We start from the raw sequence: 18,737 nt of genomic DNA, 5'->3' as shown, positions 1-18,737 counted from the left end.
AGGGAGAGGCCCATGTAGCTGCCCTAGTCCACAGCCTGTGAAGAGGTCCCAGCCCTCAGCTGTGATCAGTTGCAAGCCCTGGAAGTGAACATGCCTGCAGATGATTCCAGTCCCCTATTTGTGGAGTCACCCCTAAACCTCAAAGCCTTTCCAACCAAAGAGCAGAAACAATCAAAATCAGCTCTGCCCTGCCCAAATTCCTTATCTACAGCATCTGTGGGCATCATAAAATGGCTTTTAACACCACTAGTTTGGAGATGGTCTGTTAAACATCTGGAGTAACTGAAATTTAGGGGATGGGAAAATTGAGAGAGACCCAAGTGGCATCCAAGAGACTAAAGAAGAGAAGGTGTTGTGGAATGAATGGAGTGAGGCCAGGGCTTGCACCAGGCTGGAGCAGTAGATGGGGGAAAGGGGAAGAAGAAAGCGCAGGATGCGTTTTGAAGGTAAACCCGAGAGAACTTGCTGTGTTCGATCACCAAAGGAGCGGGTGGGTAAGAGGGAAGACTAGGGCTCAGGACTGTGCCAAGATGTTCACAGTTGGAGCGAGGAAGGTAGCATAGAGCCCCCATCTCCTCCCCACCAGGCCCGGGCGACTACATATCCCAGCATCGCTCGCTCAGGCCGCGGGAAGGTGAAAAAAAAAAAAAAGTTTGGGCCAAGCATTCCCGGAATGCGCTTCCTGCTGGCGCGGAGCGGGGGGCGGGCGGGGCTGGGGAGGGCGGGGGGCGGCGCGGCCGGAGCCCGGGGCGCGCACTCGGCCCGGCCCGGGCCCCAGCATGGCCGAGCCGCTGCTCAGGAAAACCTTCTCCCGCCTGCGGGGCCGGGAGAAACTTCCCCGGAAAAAGTCGGACGCGAAGGAGCGCGGTGAGCCGGGGAGGCGGCCGAGGAGGGGGCGCCGAACCCCGCCCCGCCCGGGAGATGGTCCCGGAGCTCCAAGGCGGGACGGCTGGGGGGCGAGGGGGAGCCCCGCGGAGTCCCCTGCGGCCCCGGGTGGGGGACAGAGAGCGGGCAGGGGTCCTGGCAGGAAGGGGCTGGGTGGGGGGGAGAGGGGGCGCGGACCGTTATGTGCGCCTGGCTCGCGATGCCGGCGCTGCGGGCTCCTTGCGAGGCCCGGGAGGGGGCCTCGTCCCTGACAGGAAATGGGGCCGAGACCGAGCGCCTGGAGGGTGGAGGGGAGGAGGAGTTGGGAAGTTGGCAAACGGGCCCAGTCAGTCCAGGCTGGGACACCCTGCGCCCTGGAGACCCGGGACGGGAGATGGGTAGCGAACTCCTGCAGAGGAGGGAGAGAGGCGGTGCATCAGCCACAGTGGCCACCCCCCAGCCCCCTCCCACCTATTAACCAGTGACTGCAGCTGCGCCCACCTTAAGCAGCCCTAGGAAACTCTCCCTTTTAGACGGGCGGGGAAACTGAGGCACGGAGCAGTTGGGTCATTTGTCCAGAGCCAATGAAGTGACTTAAACAGCTCTTTGGACAAGCTACTAATAGAGACCCCCGAGACAGGACCCAGGGCGTTGGAAATCAGAGTTGACCAGAGGAGGGAGTCCACCAGCAAACTAGAGCTGGGAGCTGCATGGGACGGAAAGTCCAGGAAGGAAGGAGTTAAAGGAGGGAGGCCTGACGACTCTGCGATCTGACCTCCCCCCCCCCCCCCGCCCCCAATCCTTTCCCAAAGATTCCCAAGGTTCCTAGAGCAGAGAGAAGGGACAGGGGTGCCCACGCACAAACACAGACAGGAAACAGCCCAGGATGTCAGAGAAGGGAGAAGGGAGTAAAGGGGAGGCCCCAAGGCGTTGACCGTGGGGATCTGGACTGGGCTGAGAGACAGGGCCCACTCCAGGATGGGAGCAGAGTCTAGAAGACAGGCAAGGGGTGGTGGGTGGGGGGAGTGCTGTAGAAAGGGGGACCCCAGCACTAGTTGTCGCGCCTGCTCCTGTCTTCTGAAAGGAGCAAGCCAGCCTTCACTGTGGGCTGCGTGCTTGACCATAACCCGGACGCCTAGGAAGCAGTCCCCACGAGTTCTCTGATGCCTCCCCGGAGGGGGGCATTGAATTTCCCCACTTCACAGGAGGGCACTGAGACTCAAAGATGGAAAGCAACTTGCCCAAAGCCACCCAGTAAGAAAGGACAGGGGCAGAGCTCCATGCCAGGGGTGGGAGGTAGAGCTGAGAATGCAGGGCCCAGGTCTGGAGATACCCCACTGGACACCTGAGGTTGAAGGGCGGAGGGACACCGTTTGGGACCCCAGGACCTAAGAGCAGGTGGGCTCTAAGCTGGCAACCAATGAGATTGCTGGCCTTTGCCCGCCCATTCCAAACAAACTCGTGGAGTGAGTGCCAGCACTGTGTGCACCCCAGCCCTGGCCCCTGCTGGGGAAAGAGCCAGCGGCCTGGGGCTGCACTGGGGGCAGCTGGGTCTCACTCCCCTTGCTCTCTGCCAGGCCGCCCAGCCCAACGCCCGGAGCCCAGTCCTCCAGAGCCAGAGCCCCAGGCTCCCGAAGGGTCCCAGGCTGGAGCAGAGGGGCCCCCAAGCCCTGAGGCATCTCGGAGCCCAGCTCGGGGGGCCTACCTGCAGAGCCTGGAGCCCAGCAGCCGCCGATGGGTGCTGGGTGGGGCCAAGCCACCGGAAGAGGCTGCTTTGGGTCCCAGGGCACCTGGCAGTGGGGAGCCCGCTGGTGAAATCTGGTACAACCCTATCCCTGAGGAAGACTCCAGACCCCTGGCACCTGAGCCCGGGGGACCACAGCCAGGCTCAGCTGAACTAGAGGGCCCGGCCTCACAAGGTGAGCACAAGCCTCATACCTCCAGCCCCCCAAGATGACCACAAGCCTCACCCCCGTCCCAAGCCCAGGCTTCCGAACCCTGAGATCTGCTGTTCCCCAGGCACAGCCCCTGCCAGCCCCCCAACCAAAGCCTCCCGCACGAAGTCCCCTGGCCCAGCCAGGCGCCTCTCCATGAAGATGAAGAAGCTGCCTGACCTGCGGCGCCGACTGAGCCTGCGGGGCACCCGGGCTGGCCGAGAGCGTGAGAGGGCCGCCCCCGAGGGCTCCGTCATCAGCCGTTACCACCTGGATAGCAGTGTGGGGACGCCGGGACGGGCAGCAGGGGCTGGGGCCCCACGGGGCCCTCGGGCCGGTTACCTCAGTGATGGTGACTCACCGGAGCGCCCAGCAGGGCCTCCATCGCCCACTGCCTTCCGGCCCTATGAGGTGGGCCCATCAGCCCGAGCACCCCCTGCCGCACTCTGGGGCCGCCTCAGCCTGCACTTGTACGGGCTGGGGGGGCTGCGGCCGGCACCCGGGGCCACCCCAAGAGACCTCTGCTGCCTACTGCAGGTGGATGGGGTGGCCCGGGCCCGAACGGGGCCACTGAGGGGGGGGCCGGATTTCCTGCGGCTGGACCACACCTTCCACCTGGAACTCGAGGCTGCCCGGCTGCTGCGGGCCCTGGTGCTGGCGTGGGACCCCGGTGTCCGGCGGCACCGGCCCTGCGCCCAGGGCACTGTGCTGCTACCCACAGTCTTCCGAGGTAGGACGCCTGGCTGCAGGGGAGGAGCGGTGGGCACAGGGTGCAGATCCCCCTTTCCCCAGTGTCCAGGGTGGGGGTGTGGCTTGGAGCAGGGGGCCAGGGCATAGAGCCTGTGGGGCCAGACCCCACAGACCCCCTTGCGTCTTCAGGCTGCCAGGCCCAGCAACTGGCAGTGCGCCTGGAGCCCCAGGGGCTGCTGTATGCCAAGCTGACCCTGTCAGAGCAGCAGGAAGCACCAGGCACCGCTGAGCCTCGAGTCTTTGGGCTGCCCCTGCCGCTGCTGGTGGAGCGGGAAAAGCCCCCGGGCCAGGTGCCCCTCATCATCCAGAAGTGTGTTGGGCAGATCGAGCGCCGAGGGCTGCGGGTGAGCCCCCTGCCCCATTCCAGCTGGCCCTCAGACCTAAACCCCAGGACACCCAGCAAACAGAGGCCAGGCCTTCCCCACACATCCGCCCTGCCTGAGACACAGCTAGCTCCAATCCCAGCTTAGACAAGGGCGGGAGGCTCCCCTAGACCACAGCACCCAGCCCAGAACCCATAGGTCATCCATCCGTTTAGTAATACATGGTCCCAGACCTTCTGGAGCTCAGAGTCCGATGGGAGAAAAGACATGATTCCAGTAACTCACAGGTGTAAAACTGGGGCTGGCACAAGAGTGAAGAAGCTGGGAGAGCTTAAAGCAGGGTCTGATGCTGGTTGGAGTAGTCAGGAAGGGCTTCCCAGAGGAGGTGACAAGTGAGCTGAGAAGGAGGGTGGTGCCGGGACGAATGATCCAAGCAGAGGGTTTCCAGGGCCAGGTTGTTCAGGCAGCCAGGTGGGGACCCCATGACAGGTGTCAGAGGAGCAGAAAGGCAGCTGGTGAAGCCACAGCCAGCCCCCAACCCCTCTGCCCACTGCCACCCTGACCCAGACCTCCAGCCCCCACCCCACCCGGCCCTGATCCCTTTGTAGCACAGGCAAGAAGATCTCTCTCTGTCCCCACCCCTAGGTGGTGGGGCTGTACCGTCTGTGTGGCTCGGCAGCCGTGAAGAAAGAGCTTCGGGATGCCTTTGAGCGGGACAGTGCAGCCGTCTGCCTCTCTGAGGACCTGTATCCTGATATCAATGTCATCACTGGTCAGCATGCCCTTCCTGTCCCCTGCCTGCTCCCTATTCAAACTTCACCTCAAGGGAGTCCCTGTGACCCCTCTGCTCTGGGACCTCACCCTTTCTGCCTGGCTTTGTTTTCACTTTCCTATGCCTGTCCTCCTCTTCCCCCTCCCAGCCCCAGCTGACCCCTCCAGCCTCAGAAGCCAGGGATGCCCTGACCAGAGTGGGCCCTGTGTCCACAGGCATCCTCAAGGATTATCTTCGGGAACTGCCCACCCCGCTCATCACCCAGCCCCTCTATCAGGTGGTGCTGGAGGCCATGGCCCAAGGACCCCCAAGCAGGGCACCCTCCAGCACCGAGGGCACCCGTGGGCTCCTCAACTGCCTGCCAGATGTGGAGAAGGTAAGTTGGACCTGGTGGGAGTGGGCAGGACTGACTGGGCTGACACCAGTAGAGTGTTTCACCCACACCTGAGCCCATGATGTGCATGAACTTGAGGCACTGTCACAACCCTAGAAAGTAGGTGCTATCAGTATCCCCACTTCATAGCTATGGAAACCTAGGCCCAGAGCAGTTAAGTGAGTTGCCCAAGGTTGCACAGCCAGGATATCACAAAAATGCAGGCTCTGAATACAGATCTGTCAACCTACCCACAAGGGAGGTTCCCGGCTGTGGGATCCTGGAGAAGTCCTGACCCTCTGTGCCTCAATACCCTCATGGGGTATAAACCCTAACACAGGATTAATGCTAGCCCTGCTTAATACAGAGAGGATGGGACAGGCACAGGAAAGTGAAAACAAAGCCAGCTAAGTTGCCTTCGTCCTCCGTCTCCCTTCCAGCATAATACTTATATCAAAGCCTTAGCTCAGCCATCAACCAGCTCTGAGATCTCGAGTTTCCCCACTCTGGGCCGCCTTAGTCTCCCCTCAGGTTTGACAGGGGGCCAGTTTCACCCGCCTCGTGATTCCCAACCGTCTTCTCTCAGGCCACGTTGACTCTTCTCCTGGACCACCTGCGCCTCGTCTCCTCCTTCCACGCCCACAACCGCATGACGCCGCAGAACCTGGCCGTGTGCTTCGGTCCCGTGCTGCTGCCGGCGCGCCAGGCACCCGCCAGGCCCCGCATCCGCAGCTCTGGGCCGGGCCTCACCAACGCAGTGGACTTCAAGCGCCACATCGAGGTGCTGCACTACCTGCTGCAGGCCTGGCCAGGTGAGCCCGCCCCTGGCCCGCGCCGCCGATCCCGGCCAGGCCGCCGCAGCGATGCTTTCTCGGGCGACCAATCAGAGTCTCGGGCTTCAGGCGTGCCACGCCCCCCCCCCCCCCCGCGCGCCCGGCGTGGACCCGTGCGTAAACCCGGGTCTCCCGTCGGGCCAATCAGGGGCCTGGTTAGCTAGGCAGCCAGCCAGTCACGAGCCCCGCTCTTCCCCGCAGATCCCCGCAGGCCCCCGGAGCCTCAGGACCTCGCCCCGTACCTGCGGCCCAAACGGCAGCCGCCGCTGCACTTGCCGCTCGCCGGCCCCGAAGTGGTGGCTCGGCCCCGCGGCCGGGGCGGCCCCGAGAGCCCCCCCAGCAATCGCTACGCGGGCGACTGGAGCGTCTGCGGACGGGACTTCCTGCCGTGCGGGCGGGACTTTCTGTCCGGGCCGGACTACGACCACGTGACGGGCAGCTACAGCGAGGACGAGGACGAGGAGGCGGGCGAGCCGGCGGGCGCCGCGGACTTCGAAGACGACTTCGAGGCGCCCTTCAACCCGCACCTGAACCTCAAAGACTTCGACGCCCTCATCCTGGACCTGGAGCGAGAGCTCTCCAAGCAGATCAACGTGTGCCTCTGAGCCGGGCGGGGCGGGACCCCGGTGACTAAGGGCCGGGCTCCTGGCTGCTGAGGCGGTGCCCCGGCGACCGAGGGGACCGGAGGGGACCAGACCGGTCGCCCGGGCCGCCGTCCCGGTTGCTGGGGAGTTGCCTAGTGACCAGCCAGCCCGTTGCTGAGAATCATTCCTCGTTTCCAGTGCTCAGTGGTGGGGCGTTGGTTGCAAAGCCTGGGGACTGGGGACTTTCGGGACCAGCTGTTGGGGACATCTTTTCTAAGTACCAAGGGCTTCTCCCCTTGCTGCCAAAAGGCACTTCTCCTGCTTGCTGGGCTGGCCTCTCTTGCCCCTCCCCCTTGGCCCGGGAATCACCAGTTACTGTGAGCATCACCCCGAGATGGTGAGACACCGCCCCCCCCTTCTTCTACACCCCCAACCCCCACCCCCACCCCGTCAGTCTTCTTGCTGCTGCCAACCAAATCAGTATTAGCTTTAAGCACCGCGCTCTGCTTCTCCCTGCCCTGGAAGGTCCAAGGACTATCATGAGGTGCTATTTGGGGCAGGGTGGGGGAAAGCCCCTATCCTGGGCTCTGGCTGGATTAAGGGCAGCCCAGGGCCTTTAGAAAAATAGCTGGTTTCCCCACCCTCTCTTCCAAGGAAAACCCCGTGATTGCCTCAAACCAGGAAATGGAGATAGCAGAGTCTGGCCTTTCCCCTCCCCTGTTCTTCCTCCACATCCCTGAAGAAACTGAGCACTTACAAGACCTCCCTTTCGGAGGGGCCCCACCTGAAATGTCAGGCTGGGGGCACTTTGGTACGGAACATATTTATTGCCTCCGTGCGTGTGTGTCTGTGTGTGAGGACTAGTGTGCATGGACACGTCTGGGACAGGTGTATGGGGCTTTCAGGGACCTCTGAGGGGGAAAGAATTTGCAGTGGCCAGGCACCCTGAAATCCCCAGTAATGGAGCCTCAGTGGGCCCCAGAGTTCCAGTGGGAGAGTAGGTTCCCTCCTGTCTCCCCCTTTTCCCTCACTTCCATCTTTGTGGACAATAAATCAGTATGCACAAGTTCTGGAATGAGTGCTGGGGCCCACATGGGTGGTTTATTCAGTGTGCCCAAGAGGAAGGGAGAAAGGGCAGTTGTGCCCAGAGAAAAAGGCCCAGGAGCTCTCCAGTGCTGCCAGGGAACCTCTCTGAGCTCTGACCCAACCCCCCAGCCCCACCCTGTCTTCAGGGAGGGTTGTAGAGTCACTGGACCTGATCAGCCAGGTCCAAGGCAGGCAAGGATGAGACTAAACCAGCCAGGCACAGTCTAGGGGTGGCAAGGCCAAGGGTACTGACCCATGAGGCCCTACACAGCAATGGAGCCATCTCGGAAGTCCGTCCTCCCAATGAGGATGTTGACCACAACCGGGTGGCCACCTCGGCACTGCTGCTGAGCATCACGAAGCACCTCGACCACCTGATCTTCTTTCTCCCGTGAGAGCAGCAAGCCCTGGGCCCCAAGTCCCATGGCTGCCCGGTGATAATCTAAAAGGGGAAGTCAAGTCAGATGGTGGCAGGGACCTAGGCCACCATGCAGTCAGCCCAGGAGAGGAACACATGGAACAGCTTCCCCCTCTCTTCACCCTACCCCAGCTTCTCACCAGTGTAAGCCAGGCCACAGGCCACATTGCTGCCCAGAGAGGGCACCTGCTCCCGAGAAATCTGGGTCCAGCCAGCATCATTCCCTATCAAAGCGATCACTGGGATCTGCAAAAAAAGGATGAGGTCAGGCCACAGCCTTCAGTTTTAAGGCTTGGCCAGCCAGAGGAAAAGACAGGGACAGGACCTTTGCCAGACAGAAGCAGCTCCCTCCCTAGCCCTGCCCACCCCTGATGACCTCTCCCAGAACCCCAAGCTCTGAGCTTCCCTCTGGGCAGCTCGGTCACCTTGTGTCTGACGAAGGTGTCAAATTCAATGAGGTTATAGCCAAAAGCTCCATCGCCAAACAGGCACCACACCTGAGCAGGGAACAAGGCTGGCTGAGTGGCTCACTGCCCAGAGAACCCACTCACTGCCCCCCGCCTCCAGCACTCTCACTCACCTCGGCATCCGGCCGGCACAGTTTGGCCCCGAGTGCAAATCCTGCACCAACACCCAGAGTCCCAAAGGCCCCTAGGAAGACCAAGAGCAGGTGGGTGTAGAGGGGCCCGGACAATGCTAGCTGTCCCAGGCACAGGCCCCTCCTTACCAGGATCGAGCCAGCACAGGGGGCCACGGGGCTGCACCAGGTGGGCGGCAGTACCCACGAAGTCCCCACCATCGACCACCAGAATCGAGTTGTCAGGCAGAGTTTCCTCCACCAGCTGCAGTACCCGCACTGGGTTCAGGTGCTGGGCTACAGGCATCAACCCCTTCTCCCTGCCACGGAACAGCACACGTCAGCAGGGCCAGCAACAGAGCCTTCCAGGAACCCACAACCACACCCCCAGCCCATGCATGTGTCCACTCCACCCGGTCCCCACCGAAAGGTCTGCTCCTTCTGCCGGTCAGCTTGCCGAAGCTCCTCTGTCCAGTCTGAGGCCCACGTCTGGCCCTTAAGGCCCTCCACCAGCCTCACCACAAAGGAGCCCACGTCTCCTAGGGAAGGAAGAGGATACAGCTGCAGGGAAGTGGCCTCCTGCCCTTCCAGCATCAGAGGCCCAGTGACAGCAGGAATCCAATGGCAACATTCCAGCAGGAGACAAGGAGGCAGGCTGGGGATGTTCCCAGGGCAAAACAGGTAAAACACATGCCAGAGTCTGCCAGAACTAGGTTAGGGCAGCCAAGGTGAGGCGGAGAGCAAGGCCAGAGAAATGAACATTTAGGAAGCACAAAGTGGGTGAGAATCCCAAGCAGCCTTGTTGCCTGCCTCCTCCTCACCCCCCAGATCAGGCAGTGCTGTCAGTCCCGCCTCTAAAACACGTCCCTCCAAACACCTTCATCAGCCAAGCATGTCTCTCCGACCCAGATATGCAGAGTGCTTGTGAAGTGACCGAGAAATGGGCCAGTGATGTACTTTTCATCTCGATCTTAGAAATGATTCCATGGAGGCTCAGAAGCGGAGTTTGTCATCCCTGTCTGTGTCCGCTCCAGGCCTCGTCCTTTCTGTCCTGGCCCGGGTTAACGGGCCCCTGGCCTCCACCTGCCCTCTCTGTCTCACTGCCTACCAGCTACTACAGTGGACCTGCCCAAACACGAATGCAGCAATGCCACTTCTCTGTTTGACTCAAGAGTTCCATGTAGCAATAATGCAATATATGTTAAGAAAAAAAAAAAAAAGAAGATAGCAAGAGGGGAAGAATGAAGGGGGGAAATCAGAGGGGGAGACGAACCATGAGAGACAATGGACTCTGAAAAACAAACTGAGGGTTCTAGAGGGGAGGGGGGTGGGAGGATGGGTTAGCCTGGTGATGGGTATTAAGGAGGGCACGAGCTTCATGGAGCACTGGGTGTTATGCACAAACAATGAATCATGGAACACTACATCAAAAACTAATGATGTAATGTATGGTGATTAACGTAACAATAAAAAAAAAAGTTCCACGTAGCACAGTCAATGTGCTTGGAACAATGGGCAGAGCAGAGCACATAAAGGCTGTGGGAGCAGACTGAACAGGGATGGCACGACAGGACAACAGAGGCCTCGGGGGCCCAGGAGGAAGATCTCTGTCCTCCAGGCAGCTGGCAGCATGGGAGGGTTTGCAACCAGGGGCACGATCACATGCACATTCCCAGGCCCCACCATTTGTTCATCCAGAAGCACCCATGAGTCTGAGAGCCAAATATGTGTCCCTGGCTGACTGGGTGCCCACCGGGGCAGGGTCTGGGCTTTCCTCACCGGCACCTGGCTCAAGCCAGCTACAGCAGAGGTCAGAAGGAAGACAGGGAAGCGCATATATGTGTTGGGGGAGGGGGGTGGTCCCAGGAGCTCACCCTGCACGGCTTCCTGGGGCTTCCAGAACATGTCTGAATTAAGCAACATCTCTTTCCGGTTACGGTTGACAATGATGATCTTGCTGCTGCGGCTGAGGACACGGCCATAAGACAGACGGAAGTCACACACGGCTCCTGGAGTGGGGAACCAGGTCTCAGTGTCTGGACAGCCAGTGTCCCACCACCTTACTTAATCCACCATAGCAAGCTAAGCACAGAAGGGTCCCCATCCTTCCTTCCTCTCTGTACCAGTACCGCGTGCAGTGACTTCACAGCTCCCCACCCCTCAAATCTGGGCTGGCCTCGGGGACGTGCTCTGACCAATAGAGTGTGGCAGGTGAAGGCAGGCGTTCCCGAGATCAAGCTTCAAGAATTGTGGCTTCTACTGTCTCTCTCTTAAAAAACCTTGCTCTCCCATCCCTGCATGTTTCTCATCCTCCACCAAGTGAGCAAGCCCAGGCTAGCCTGCTGGATGATAAGAAAGCTGGAGGAAGAGGTAGGGAAGAGTGAAAGAACTCAGTTATCCCTGCGAAGGTCATGTCAGCCTAACCTGTAGTCAGCCAAGGCCAAGTACATGCGCCAGCCCAGCCCAGATCAGCCCAGATGCCTTCCTGCCTCTCCACCTACAGACTCATGAATGAGCCCCATCAAAACCAGAAAAACTACCACCTAACCTCTAGGTGGACCTTAAGAAATGATAAGTTCAAGTCACTGAATTTAGGGATGGTTATTACACAACAGAGAACTGATACAACTATTACGTGTTGGGCAGGACTCCAAATACTTCACATGAAAATGTACATGCCATACGTGTCTGTGCTATAGAAATCCTGTATGAAGCATACAAATGCAAATGCGGAACATAAATACTGCAGGTGCCCTCTATCCGTGCATCCTCCTCTGTGCGAAGCTGAGTCCTACAACACAGCAGCAACCTTGCGAGAGTTTGCCTAGACTTCAAAGTACACGGTTGGCCAAACCCCTGAAAGGGGAAGGGGTGGGGCCCAAGATAAGACGGTGGGTGATTATGAGGGTAGGGTGCCAGTAAGTACCTGACTAGGAGGGTCAGGGTCACAAAGGCGGGGGGGGGGGGGGGGGCCTGGAGGGAGGCAAAGGGAAGAGGGCAGAGGAGGCCGAGGCCCACCTGCCAGAAGGACAACATCTGCTTTCTTCAGGGCAGCGCTACGGTTCTGCCGGATGTGGAGGGGGTGGTTGCGGCCCAGCAGTCCTCGTGCCATCCCTCCCAGGAAGCAGGGGATGCCAAGGGTCTCCACAGCAGCCCTGAGGATCCAGGCAGAACAGAGGTAGTATAGTGTCAAGGGCATGCCCCCACCCCACAAGGCAACAGGCGACCAGGGACCAGGTATTTGACAGTAAGGGCAGAGCTGAGCCTTCTCACCGAAGTTTGTCGGCAGGTGTCGGGGGCAGCAGAGCCTGGCTCCCCAGCACAATCAGCGGCCTTTTGGCTCGGCTCAAGATTTCCATACAGCGCTGAACCTGGGATGAGAGATGGGGCTCAAAGAGCCCACCGTGTGAGTCACCATCAGCCCCCAAGATCAACGCCCCAATACTGACTCAAAGAGAGACTGTCCTGCCAGGTGGGGGTCCTCAGCCAGGGAAGAGAGGCGATTCACCTGCTGGGAGGATGCCTGGGGAATGTCCAGAGGCAGAGGGCCCTCAGGCTGAGGCTCCCAGGCTCCTGCAAAGAGGTTGGCCAGGTAATTCTCTAAGTACCTGCAAAGGTGAGAGGAAGAGGCGGTTACCAGGATCAGTGACGGGGGCTCCAGGAGCTGGAGGAGGCCAGGGTCTAGGAGGGAAGTGAGACAGGCACAGGAGTGGACCAGCAACACCCCAGGAGAGGCACACGCCAATGGCCAGTCTCCAGCAGCCGGTTTCCCTCAGAAGCTTCTGGCGACTACCCAATCGCACACAGACCCTCAGAAACAAGTGACACAGGCGGGGAGTACCACGATCAGGGCCACAGACGGCTGCGAGGGCAGCCACATGTGGCTCCTCCACTTTCTAGCTGTGTGACCCGGCGAGTGACTTAACCTTTCTGAGGTTAAGGTAAAATGTAAAAGGGAATCTCCCTTCCAAGGTTCACTACCTATCCATCCAGGAGATGAAGCACTTTGCAAAACACTGTATCATGGAAGCTACTAATATCCCCAGCACTCAAGCCGCTTTCTCTGGCTTCTGACAACTCCTTCTGTCTCCTTACTCATTGGGTCCTAGGGCCCCAACCACCTGTGTGGGCCTGTGCAGGGCCTGGAGACAGAGAAATACCTCCTGCCCAGCTCTGACCTCCCTGGGGAACACCCAGCCCAACCAAAAACAAGACACGTGGGCGTTGGCAGAAAGCAGCCAGAGCCTGAAGCTTGTTTTTCTTTTAAGGAGGAACCGAGATTGTAGAGAATGAGAAGAGACCAAGAAGAAACCAACATAAAAAGAAAAGGCAAAAAAAGGGCTAGGGGCCGAGGAGGGGGAGCCCAAGAGAGAGGAGGAGAATGGAGGAGCGCCTGGGTGGCTCAGTCAGTTAAGCGTCCACCTTCAGCTCTGGTCATGATCCCAGGGTCCTGGGATCGAGTCCCACATCGGGCTCCCTGCTCAGCGGGGAATCTGCTTCTCCCTCTCCCTCTGCTGCTCCCCCTGCTTGTGTTCCCTCTCTCGCTGTGTCTGTCAAATAAATAAATAAAATCTTTAAAAAGAAATTTTAAAAAATTAAAAAATAAAAAAGAAGAGGTGAATGGGGGATGGGGGGGGAGCGGGGCAGGGAACAAAGAGACTGCTGTCACCGCCACAGAATAAAACTGCTTGAAACTTGAGCCTACCTGACAGGGTCACCAGACACTTCCTACATGTTCAGGACTCCTGAATCCCCCTCTGTATTTGTGGATCCCTAACCATGTTGGAGAAAGGATGGGAGATACCCTGCCTCACATGTGATAGGGACACTGGACTCCAAACGTATCCTTATTTAAGAAAATAACAGTTAATTATTCACTCCCGCATTTTACACTATCAAAATGACCTTGTTTTATTCTTCACAGAATCTTAGTCTAGAGAGAAAAACAGGCAACGCTCCTCTATTTTACAGATAAGGAAGGTGAAGTCAAGAAAGGTTAAATGATTACACTGTCCACCTTAAACTTCGCCCTATGTTAACTGTATCTCAATTAAACTGGTGGAAAAAAAGAAAGGCTTCACCATTTGCTCAAGCTTAACACAGCTAGTTAGCCGCAGTCCTGGGATTTGGACCCATCTCTCTGGGCTTTCACTTCATTCATTATAGACAGCACATAGCTCTGTGGACAAAGCACTGAGGGGTCCTCCAGGCTGAATCCTCATGTGCCAGTAACAAGCTGGGTGACTTCATGCCAGTGATTTGGCCCCCTTGGGGCCAGTTACCCAATCTATGAAACACCCATCATAATACCTTGCCATCTTGACTCAGGTTGTTATAAAAGACACATGAATAAACTGCTACTCCCTGAGCCGGGGCAACGGCCTGCCTGTCCTGGTACCTGCTAAGTATGGCACTCGCTAAGTATGTGGTGAAAGGAGAATGGAAGGTGGAAGGGGAAACATAGGCAAAGGGAAGGGATAGAGGGGGAAGGAGAACTGACTCTCCTTCCTGTGCTGTCAGCCAGGCCCATCTCAGTGGTGGACCAAAAACAGATCTCTTTCACATACCTCTGCCTGGGCTAGAACCCCTTTCTAGCCTCTCAACTGAAAGAAGCCCCCCTCAAGTTTGTAGCTCTTCTAGGAAAACCTTCGAGCTTGTCCCTTATCCTGGCCAGATGGAGGTCCAAGCACTCACATGTGATCCACCCGTGTCTCTGCATCTCACGGCCACCACCAGGATCCAGGCCACCACTGCCTCTCATCCCAAGGCCCACCACACCTCCTCCCTGGCTTCCCAGATTCCACCCAACCCCACAGTCCATTCTCCAAGAGCAATCGGAGGGAACATAATAAAAACCTGAATCAGGGTATCCCACGCCTCTGCTAAAGGCCCTGTAATGCTTCTCAATGGAACTCAAATTAAAAAAAAAAAAAAAAAAAAATCCAGGTCCTCCCAATGGCTCCTGCTGGCTGCTCTGAGCTCAGTCCCTGTCCCTTTGCTCACCTGCTGCTGCCACATAGGCTACCTTGCTTTCCCAACCCACCAAGTTTGCTCCTGCCTCAGGACCTTTGCATATGTAGTCCCTCTACCTAGAATGCTCTTCCCCTGGCTGCCCTCCCCCCACTCAATTGATATGGAAGCCGATGAATGAGTCAAAGGAGGGACAGATGCTGGCAGGAAGTTACAAAAGAGGGCAGGGGGCTGGAGAGAGCATGGTGGGAATGGGGCTACTCACCAGGAGACCAGTCGACCCATGAGGCCCTTGGGTGGATTGGCTGGCACCACCTCCTTCTGGACCATGAAGTAGGGGTACAGCACATCAATGGGCAGCTCCACAAACACTGGGCCTGCAGAGGGGCAGGGAGGATACTGAGCCTGCCATGCCTCCCTAGACCCAGGCCTTAGGGCCTGCCCACTGCCCAGCACGTGCCCCCCACCTACCTGGGGTGCCCGACTGGGCAGCAGCCATCGCAGCCCTCAGAGTGGGCACGATGTCTCGCACCCTCCGCACAGAAGCACAAAATTTGCACAGTGGCCTAAACAGGGACATCTGATCAATGGCCTGGAGTGCACCCCGGTTCTGGTGGAAACAGAGGCGTCCAGAGAGTCAACACATGAGCCTTCTGAGGCTCCCTGGGGCCCCCACCACCCACCAAGGACAAGGCACCTGTAGGAGCATGCTGGCAGCCCCACCCAGAAGCAGGACTGGGGACTGAGCTATCTGGGTGTTCTTCACTGCAGTCACCGTGTTGGTGAGGCCAGGGCCTGCTGTCACTGCGGCCACACCCACCGTCCCTGAAACACAGAATCCATCACAGCCATCTGTGCCCACTCTCCTGGCCACCCCTGAAAAAACTCCGCCCCTCGAAGACCTCCCATCCCATTCTCCCCAGCCCTCAGCCCTCTCTGCTCTGCCCTCACCGGTTAGGCGGGCCACGGCATCGGCGGCAAAGACAGCTGTGACTTCGTGGCGTGTGTCCACCACACGGATGCCCAGCTTCTCGCAGGCCACCAGCAGCGGGGAAATGTGCCCACCGACCAGTGTGAAGAGGAGCCGCACGCCATGGGCCCTCAGCACAGCTGCCACGTTCTCCCCACCATGCTGAATGCTTGCCTTGTCCACCTGGGCCCACGGAGGGGGAGGAGCAAGATTATCAAGGACCAGAGCAAGGGCACCAGGGCAGGTAGGGAGAAGGCAATCTCACTCCCCCAAGGAGGGGGGCAGGACAGAGTCAGAGAAAGTCTGATGTTGGTTAGGCACCTAACATACTATGTGCCAGGTCCAGGGCAACAGGACATGTCATCCTATCAGATCATCTGGTGATTATATCCTTTTGCAGCCAGGGAGACCAAGACTTGTCCTGGCAATAGTCAAAGTCCCATATAACCAATGCTCTTGAGTGCCCTCCTTCTATTACACTGCCTGTCTTGAAGGCAGTGGGGCAATCAGGGTGAAGGAGAGGGAAAATGGATCCCGAGAACCCGAAACAGTTTGGCCAGGGGCTACCTGCCGAGATTCCAGAACTGCCTGCCCTCCAGGGCCTGGTAGCCTGACTGCTGATTCCAGCCTGCTAAACTTCCTCCCACTCACTAGGAGGCAAGCCCAGTGGGCAGGCCCAGCCAACTGGCTACAGCCACCAAGCACCTGGCACACCAGCAGCCTGCTGGCACAGATCATGCTGAGGCTTCCCAGACCCTGCTTCCTCAGTGCCCTGCACAACAGAGGCCTCTGCCTTAAACCTCCACAGATCCTCAAGGCTACTAGCCTTGCTCCCGTTGCTCCTGATGAAGAAAGGAAGGACTGGGGAAGGAGTCCGGGGAAGGGGTAGATTCCTGAGGGAGGAGCCAAGTAGTTCAGAGTGAGGTCTGTGGGGTCAATTCTTCCCAAAAAGATCACCTATGGCAAGTTACCACACAAGCTGTCTTGAGCCTGTTTCCTCTTGTGGGAAATAAGGGCAGAAACAAAAGCAACTGCTCAGGGACGTGTTGAGAGGTACATGACAACTGTTACAGCCCCCCCTCAGGTGCCCGCCTTTGGCCCACTCTGACCACACCGGATTTAGGGAGCAGCGCTCTGTGAAAAGGGCTCGTGGCCACCGGGGAACGAGTGGGCCGGGCGCTGAGTCAACGTGCAGATACTCCAGATTCTCTCTTCCTAGAAGCAAAGTCCAGGGCCTTGTCTGCAACCTGGCAATGGGGACAGGGAAGTGGATAGAATTTCCTGACCGAGCCCCCCAGATTAGTCAGGCCTCACTTTCTCCGCCTGCAAAATACGTGAGCTACAGGGAGTGCCAGGAGCTCGTTCCTTCTTTGGCTGCCCCCAGCCCGCCGCTGATCTGTGCCCCCGCACCTTGTGCATCAACTGATAGAAGAGCCCCAGGCGGTGCGCAGCGCCCAGCAGAGCGGCTACTAGCGTCCCGCAGACCAAGAACAGGAATAAGGGGAAGAAGTTCCCAGCAGGGGCGGCGGCCGCGAAGGTCTCCATGACGCGGCACCTGAAAGAAAGGACAGGGCCAGCAGCTGCACGCAGAAATCTTTTCCAGAGGGTACGCCACCTCCCGCACGGATGCCGGGCCACGCCTCTTCCCCCCCCCGGTTCTGCACGGCCACGCCCCTTACACCGCCTGTCTCGGGACGAGGCCACGCCTCTCGATAACCAGGCCGCGCTTCCTAAGACGCCAGCCCCCCCCTTACGTCACCACCATCGCTGACACTAGGCCACCACAGGTCAGTGCGGCCAGAACGGCCTCAACATGCCTTTTAACACTCACCTGCTTCTCAACGAATTGGCGGGAAGCCCCGCCTCTCTTTTACACCTGGATCCGAATCTCAGCCCAAAAGTTGAGCCGGCACACCCCGCATCTACGTCACCTGGGACGAGGCCACGCCCCCAAGCTAGTGTGCGCCCCTCTCCTAAAGCCAGACCTCTGCCCACTGCGAGCGCCGGAACTCGACCGTACACCCCAGGCCGCGGGTCGAGGTCAGACGGCTTCTCCCACCCCCGGGGCACTCTGGCCTTCACCTGCGGGAAATGGCGCTGACTCCAGAGGAATTCGGCGCCCTTCGTGTCACGTGACCCAGGCCCGTGGCCTGGGGCGGGGGGACTGGGCCGGAGCTGTGGCTGTGACCCTTTCTCTCACTAAGATCAGCAATGCCCTGTAGGCCAGCCCGACGCGCGTGCGCAGAGCCGTAACCACGCTCTGGAACACAAGCACCTCCTATAAGGACCCTGTCCCTACTGGCCGCTCGCGCACAGGCCCCGCCTTCCTCGCCTCTCATTGGCTCGCACTTCAGGTCTAACACTTTTCTTTACGAGAGGCCACGCCCCTCGGCGGCTTGTAGGAGCCGAGACCCCCTGGAGCCGGCTTTCCGCGGCCGTGCATTGGCCCCACGTTTCAGCCTGTAGTCTTCGGGCTTTCCGATCCCGCCTGCTTTCACACCAGCCGTGCCGAAAGCCCCTTCAGATTAGCCGGACGTGATCGTCACAGGCCGCTCCCCAGAAGCCACCACCCGGGACCACGTCCCAGACAAGCCCCGCCCCCTCGCTCGTAGGCCCGCCTCTGCTGTTACCCCGCTTTCTTTCCCGACCCTTGGGGTTTCTCAGCTCAGAGCGCAGGGTGGTGGACATTCCGAAGCCGGAGGGGCCTGGTTCCAGCCGTCTGGCCTCTGGAAAATGATCTCCCCATCAGCGAAGGGGAAGTAATTCTAGTGCTAAGCACCCTGCTACCTTCCAAAACGAATCTTGCCATTTTAACAGTGGCTCCCATCCCTCGTCAACTTCGGGAATTTCCCTCTGAGGATTCCACCCCGTTGTTAATTTTATCTTCTGTTGAATCATTCCTACTTTTCATTTCACCCATTTAAAAAAAGAAAATAATACTCTATTTGCCCCACATTTTCCACTTATTACTATCCCTTTGCACCTCTTTTTAGCAAAATTCCTCCAGTGACTTATCTATACTTGCTGTCTCATGAGCCCTCCTTCTATTCCCTGTTGAACCCACTCCAAACAGTCTCTCCCTGCCACTCTATGAGAGCTGTTAGGAGTATTCCAACAGTCTCCAAGCCTGTCCCTCTCCCTTCTATCTCTCATCTACCAGCTCAACCCCACTCTCCCTGCCTATAATTAACAGGATAAAATGCAAACTTCCTAGAAAGGCCTTCTAGGTCCAATTAAATTCCCAAAGCCAATAATGAAATAGCGATCATTACTTTTCATTAAG

At 58.5% G+C, this 18,737-nt stretch overlaps 2 protein-coding genes across 4 annotated transcripts; one reads left to right on the top strand and one right to left on the bottom strand.

The window, feature by feature from the left end:
* The first annotated feature begins 728 nt into the window (after positions 1 to 728).
* On the top strand, positions 729 to 7,494 carry SYDE1 (synapse defective Rho GTPase homolog 1). Of its 2 annotated transcripts, XM_034996461.1 has the most exons (8): positions 729 to 867; positions 2,442 to 2,783; positions 2,884 to 3,528; positions 3,678 to 3,892; positions 4,517 to 4,643; positions 4,859 to 5,019; positions 5,603 to 5,828; positions 6,051 to 7,494. In XM_034996461.1, the coding sequence occupies exons 1-8, from the start codon at positions 780 to 782 to the stop codon at positions 6,452 to 6,454; spliced, it is 2,208 nt and encodes a 735-aa protein (XP_034852352.1). In that variant the 5' UTR covers positions 729 to 779; the 3' UTR covers positions 6,455 to 7,494. The 2 variants fall into 2 exon arrangements, with proteins under 2 accessions (XP_034852352.1, XP_034852351.1); XM_034996460.1 differs by lacking the exon at positions 729 to 867 and having other exon boundaries at positions 1,079 to 2,783.
* Positions 7,495 to 7,514: 20 nt separating this feature from the next.
* On the bottom strand, positions 7,515 to 17,688 carry ILVBL (ilvB acetolactate synthase like). Of its 2 annotated transcripts, none has more exons than XM_034996463.1 (16): positions 17,537 to 17,688; positions 16,865 to 17,009; positions 15,436 to 15,637; positions 15,182 to 15,309; positions 14,956 to 15,094; positions 14,750 to 14,861; positions 12,023 to 12,122; positions 11,788 to 11,885; positions 11,533 to 11,669; positions 10,389 to 10,523; positions 8,939 to 9,053; positions 8,665 to 8,834; positions 8,518 to 8,588; positions 8,363 to 8,434; positions 8,078 to 8,183; positions 7,515 to 7,961 (listed from the first exon to the last, which is right to left on the bottom strand). In XM_034996463.1, exons 2-16 carry the CDS (start codon positions 16,997 to 16,999, stop codon positions 7,783 to 7,785), a joined length of 1,899 nt encoding a protein of 632 aa, XP_034852354.1. In that variant the 5' UTR covers positions 17,000 to 17,009; positions 17,537 to 17,688; the 3' UTR covers positions 7,515 to 7,782. The 2 variants fall into 2 exon arrangements, with proteins under 2 accessions (XP_034852354.1, XP_034852353.1); XM_034996462.1 differs by having other exon boundaries at positions 17,286 to 17,648.
* Between the last annotated feature and the right edge of the window lie 1,049 nt (positions 17,689 to 18,737).

This window comes from Mirounga leonina, unplaced genomic scaffold (genome assembly GCF_011800145.1).
Source record: "Mirounga leonina isolate KUSES-001 unplaced genomic scaffold, KU_Mleo_1.0 Mir_94, whole genome shotgun sequence".
Lineage (NCBI taxonomy): Eukaryota > Metazoa > Chordata > Mammalia > Carnivora > Phocidae > Mirounga > Mirounga leonina.
The sequence above is the reverse complement of the archived record's forward strand: the minus strand, read 5'-3'. Positions and strand labels throughout refer to the sequence as shown.